This window comes from Amphibalanus amphitrite, unplaced genomic scaffold, assembly GCF_019059575.1.
Source record: "Amphibalanus amphitrite isolate SeventyFive unplaced genomic scaffold, NRLGWU_Aamphi_draft 000008F_arrow, whole genome shotgun sequence".
In the NCBI taxonomy this organism is placed as follows: domain Eukaryota; kingdom Metazoa; phylum Arthropoda; class Thecostraca; order Balanomorpha; family Balanidae; genus Amphibalanus; species Amphibalanus amphitrite.
Window position 1 is genome coordinate 273016 of NW_024881504.1, and position 5422 is coordinate 278437.

Genomic DNA, 5422 nt, shown 5'->3' on the forward strand with positions numbered 1-5422 from the left:
AGTTTGCCCGACAGCAAAGAAGACGATACTTGTTGTGGCGCGATGGTGACTCGCGCGACATCTGTGTCAGTACGGCACGACACCTAGCGGTGGCGCTGCCGTACGGTTGTGCGTGTGCCGGCCAACCCCGAGTTACGAGCGGGGGGCTGGCAGTTGTGTAATACACCGTGTGCTGAACGGACGGCTCTGCTGGGTGCACAGACTACCGACCCGAACAGGCAAAGACACTGCACGTGGCGACGAGGATGAGATGGATTTTACGTGCCTGTCGGTGGAATGCAGGGAAGGCCACACAAGAGAAGAAATACCGGCGACGGGAAATAATTGAGTTTTTGCGGTGTGCCATGTGGACAGGGCGGTGGTGAGGACGTGGCGAAACAGCTGATTGCGGGTCGGCTGGTGATCGGGAATCAGCTGACGAGTCAGCTGTTCGTGAGGCGAAACAGCTGATCTCGGGTCGACTGGGGAGAGCGGTCAGAGGAAATCAGCTGACCAGTCAGCTGTTTTGTGGTTTGGCGGCCAAGGTCAGTGAAAGTTGTTTACAAGAGAGGGACGGAGAGCGGTCTGGCAAGGTGCCAAAAGTGAATTACAGAAGAACAGTGAGCAGAACATGGCTGGAATTGGATTGCCGGGTGTTAAGGAATATGTAGCTGGTGATGACTTTCAAAAGTGGGTCGGAAGTCTCGAAATATATCTCATAGCAGCAGATATATCGAGCCCAGAAAGGAAGAAGGCTGTCCTGCTGCACATGATGGGGCCAGATTATCAAAGCATTTTTGAGTCACTGCAGCCCGTGGTGATGCCAGGTGAGACTGATTGTTTCAAGGAGGCTGTACAACGATTTAAAAGCTATTTAGCTCCAGAGAAAAATGTGATTGCTGAGAGAATGACGTTCCACAAGATGACTATGAAGGTGGATGAGAAGTTTGAGCAGTATGTCAGCCGTCTCAAGATTCAAGGACGCAAATGTGGCTTCAGTGGCCCAGGATTAGACAGTGAAGTGCGTGACCGAGCTATCGCTGGATGTAAGCCCAGCCTACAAGAGAAGCTGCTTCATCAAGCGCTGGAGAAGGGTGACAACCTTTCTCTGCAGCAGGTTCTGACCATGGCAAGAGTGTGGGAGGAAACCAGACGTGTGACACAAGAAATGTCATCACAGCCAGAGGGTCATACTGCGAACATGATGAAGAACATGAGCCACCAGGAAGAGCAGCATGTGCATCTGATGCAGAAGACCAGGCCAGCCACTCACATTAAGGACAACAGAGGACAGGAGGACAAGCCCTGCACGGCCTGTCAGTTCCGTGGACACAGTGCTGGTGGTCCGCGGTGCCCAGCACGAGGAAAGAAGTGTGCAAAATGTGGTGGTATGGGCCATTTTGCTCGATGCTGCAAGACGAGGATGCCAAGACAGCAAAAGGGCGGCAGAGTTCATGCAGTCGAAGCTGGACAGACAGAGATGCACCTGAACCTGTGGGAAGTCAGTGACAAGCAGGACCTGCAGGAAAGGGGAAGCAAGGTGTCCGTGCTGGTCAATGGATGTGAGCTGCAGATGCTGATTGACACAGGATCCCCAGTGTCAATTGTGAGCCGGGACATGATGGTACCTGGTCTCGACATCCGACCATTACAGCTGAAGCTGAAGTCCTTCACAGGTCACATGATTCCACTAGTCGGTGAAGCAGATGTGAAAGTCTCCGCAGAGCAGGGAGTGCCAAGGAAGCTGTGCTTGGTGGTGGCTGACATGACTGGAAGGAGAGCCCTGATGGGAAGAGACTGGATTCAGGCGCTGAGGGTGACAGTACCAGGATGTGTTGGAGTCAACATGATGGAACAAGAGCCGCTGGAAGTGGTTCTGGAGAAACACAAGGAAGTGTTTGAAGAGGGACTGGGCTGTGTCAGCATCAAAGCTCATCTGACACTGAAGCCAGATGCAAGACCGGTGTTCCGGAAAGCGAGACAAGTCCCACATGCTCTGTTTCAGAAGGTGGACGCAGAGCTGGACAGGTGGCTGAGAGCAGGTGTGGCAGAGAAAGTGGACAGGAATATCAACACAGACTGGGGAACGCCGCTAGTCCCTGTGCCGAAGGCGGATGGAAGTGTTCGACTAGCTGCCGACTACAGGATCACAGTCAATCCGCAGCTGATGGTACAGAAACACCCTCTACCCACACCTGAAGAGCTGTTCGTGAGGATAAAAGGGAAGAGATTCTGCAAACTAGATCTAAAGGATGCATACTTGCAGATGGAGCTCGACGACGAGTCGAAGAACATGACGACTGTCAACACACACAAGGGACTCCTCCGCATGAACAGGCTACCGTTCGGGATAAGTGCCTGTGGCGACATCTTCCAATCAGCCATGGACCGAATCTTGGAGGGACTGGATGGATGTGTCAACTACTTGGATGACCTACTGGTGATGGGAGGCACAGAGGAGGAGATGTTGAAGTCGCTGGACCAGGTGCTGGCGAGACTGGCCGAACATGGAGTGCGACTGAAGAGGAGCAAGTGCCAGTTCAACCTCAAGGAGGTGACGTATCTGGGATGGCGGATCTCAGGGACCGACCTGAAGCCAGTGCCGGAGAAGATCGAGGCTCTCCTGAAGATGCCAGAGACCAAGGACGTCAGTGAACTGCGAACACTGCTCGGTAGTTTGAACTACTACCAGAGACTGATCCCGAACATGGCAACAACTCTGGCGCCTCTCCACAACCTGTTGAAGAAGGAGGTGAAGTGGAAGTGGAGCCGTGAATGCAAGAGAGCGGTGGAAGAGATCCAACGAGTGCTGTCCAGTGACAAAGTTTTGATGAGGTACGATCCCCAGATGCCCATCAAACTGATCACTGATGCCAGCTCAGTCGGAGTAGGCGCAGTACTGGTCCACGTCATGTCTGACGGACTGGAGCGCCCAGTGTGCTACAGCTCAAGAACACTGACGGCAACTGAGAAAAAGTACTCAGTGCTGGAAAAGGAAGCCCTGGCCGTTTCCTTTGGAATCAAGAAATTCCATCAGTACTTGTATGGACGCCGCTTCTGTCTGGTCACTGATAACAGAGCGCTGTCCATGATTCTCAACCCACACCGTGAGCTGCCTAGCCTGGCTGCGGCACGGATGCAGCGATATGCGCTACAGCTGGCCGCGCATTCGTATGAAGTCGAGCTGCGCAGAACAGATGCGATGGGAATCGCCGACACACTGTCGAGACTGCCTTTGAGCATCGTCACACAAGAGGAGGAAGAGGAATGGTGCCCCCAGGTACTGAACACGGAGAACGAGGGGCCCACGCTGCACGCAAGAGAAGTGGAGGTGTACACTCGCCGGGACCCAGTACTCGGGAGAGTACTCCAGTACGTGCGCACCGGATGGCCGGGAACGGTGGATCCTACGCTGAAGCCGTTCCACCTGAGGCAGGACGAGTTGTCCACGGAGGGCGACTGCGTACTCTGGGGAGGAAGACTGGTGGTGCCGACCAAACTGAGGAACAGAGTGCTGCAAGAAATACACTCAGGACACATGGGGAGCAGCAAAATGAAGCAGCTGGCCCGTCGACATGTGTGGTGGCCAGGTTTGGACCGTGAGCTGGAGAATTTGGCCAGCAGCTGTTCAGCCTGTACGGAGAAGAGAGCATCGCCACCAAAGTCGACTCTGCACCCATGGGAGCAGACCTCAGGCCCCTGGGAGCGCATACATGTTGACTTCGCCGGTCCATTTCAGGGAACGATGCTGCTGATCGTATCAGACAGTTTCTCCAAATGGATCGAAGTCACGGCAATGAAGTCGACGACTGCGGAACGAACTGTCGAGGAGCTGAGGAAGATGTTCGCCCGACACGGTCTGCCCATACAGATCGTAACAGACAACGGGACACAGTTCACGTCGGAAGAGTTTGCGACGTTCACTAAGAAAAACGGAATCAGGCACATCCGAGTAGCGCCGTTTCACCCAAGCAGCAATGGTGCAGCCGAAAAAGCCGTACAAACGGTCAAGAACGGTCTACGGGCCAATCAAGGAGAAGGAGGCAGTGTGGAGCAGCGACTGGCCCGGTTCCTGATGAATCATTGCTCTACACCAGTGGCTGCTACTGGCAAAACCCCAGCAGAGATGCTATACGGACGGAACATCCGGACTCGGCTCGACCTCCTCCGACCGGATGACAGAACAACAGCCAGAGGTGCTCAAAAAAAGATGATCGAAGATGCTGGTGGACGCCACCGCCTCTTCCAAGAAGGTCAAGAAGTGTGGGCGAGAAGCTACTCAGGCCCCAAGTGGAAACGAGGGAAGATACTAGCAAAGACAGGACCAGTATCGTACGAAGTAGACGTTGGCGTAGCCGTATGGAGCCGACACGCAGACCAGCTTATCCACGCTGGTGAGAAGACAGAGCATGAGAGAGAGGATCAGAGCCAAGAGAGAGGACGGGAGAAAGAGGACGGAAGGGAAGACCACCCAGAAAGAAACCCAGACAAGAAACAAGAAGAGAGAGTTCAAAGAAGAGATGATCATGAAGAACGTCAAGCTGAAAAACCCGAAGAAAGGGAAGAAAGAAAAGATGGGGGAGAAAGAACAGATCAGCAAGAAGGAGGGGAGATGAGACAAGAACAGAAAGATCAGAGAGGAAATGACCAGAGAAAACGACAAGATGGAAGAGCAGACGGAGAGGAAGAAAGAAACGAAGAGCAGGAAAGAAAACAAGACGGATGTCAGAGAAGAGAAGCTGAACCGTTACGTCGATCGACCCGGGTGCGCCGACCCCCAGATCGCCTGGTGATGCAGATGTAAAGTCGGTGGGGGGTGGTGTTGTGGCGCGATGGTGACTCGCGCGACATCTGTGTCAGTACGGCACGACACCTAGCGGTGGCGCTGCCGTACGGTTGTGCGTGTGCCGGCCAACCCCGAGTTACGAGCGGGGGGCTGGCAGTTGTGTAATACACCGTGTGCTGAACGGACGGCTCTGCTGGGTGCACAGACTACCGACCCGAACAGGCAAAGACACTGCAATACTGATATTGGATTTCCAGATCATCAGTTTTCTTGGGGCTGCTGGTGATATGGAAGCCAAGATATTTGTACTGATCAACATAAGCTAGAACATTTCCACACAGCAAAATATCAGGCAGGATCATATTTCGAAACAGTGGAGGCAGAATCGACATACACACTGATTTCTTGGTATTGAACACAATATCATGATTCCCTGCATAGTCAGCACAAATGTCAACCATTTTTTGCAGACCCTGTGGCGTAGGGGATAGGAGCACCATGTCATCCGCATAATATAGGTGGTTTATAGTCCCCAGATAATGACATCCTACACCACTCAAGTCCAATTTTTCTGACAGCTGGTCGGTATAAGCATTAAACAGGTACGGAGAGAGTATCCCGCCTTGCCTTACGCCATTCGTCACAGAGAACTCCTCA

At 53.3% G+C, this 5422-nt stretch overlaps 1 protein-coding gene across 1 annotated transcript; it reads left to right on the plus strand.

Moving 5' to 3' along the window:
- Positions 1–886: 886 nt before the first annotated feature.
- LOC122379470 (uncharacterized protein K02A2.6-like) lies at positions 887–4193 on the plus strand. The gene is made up of 2 exons (XM_043361714.1): positions 887–3931; positions 4077–4193. The coding sequence occupies exons 1-2, from the start codon at positions 887–889 to the stop codon at positions 4191–4193; spliced, it is 3162 nt and encodes a 1053-aa protein (XP_043217649.1).
- The last annotated feature ends 1229 nt before the right edge of the window (positions 4194–5422 follow it).

Excerpts from the sequence above, each read along its gene's own strand:
- LOC122379470 (XM_043361714.1), top strand. The coding sequence starts at position 887 with ATGACGTTCCACAAGATGACTATGAAGGTGGATGAGAAGTTTGAGCAG. Across the intron at positions 3,932-4,076 it reads ACGGAATCAGGCACATCCGA|TGGCTGCTACTGGCAAAACC; the intron begins GTAGCGCCGTTT and ends GCTCTACACCAG.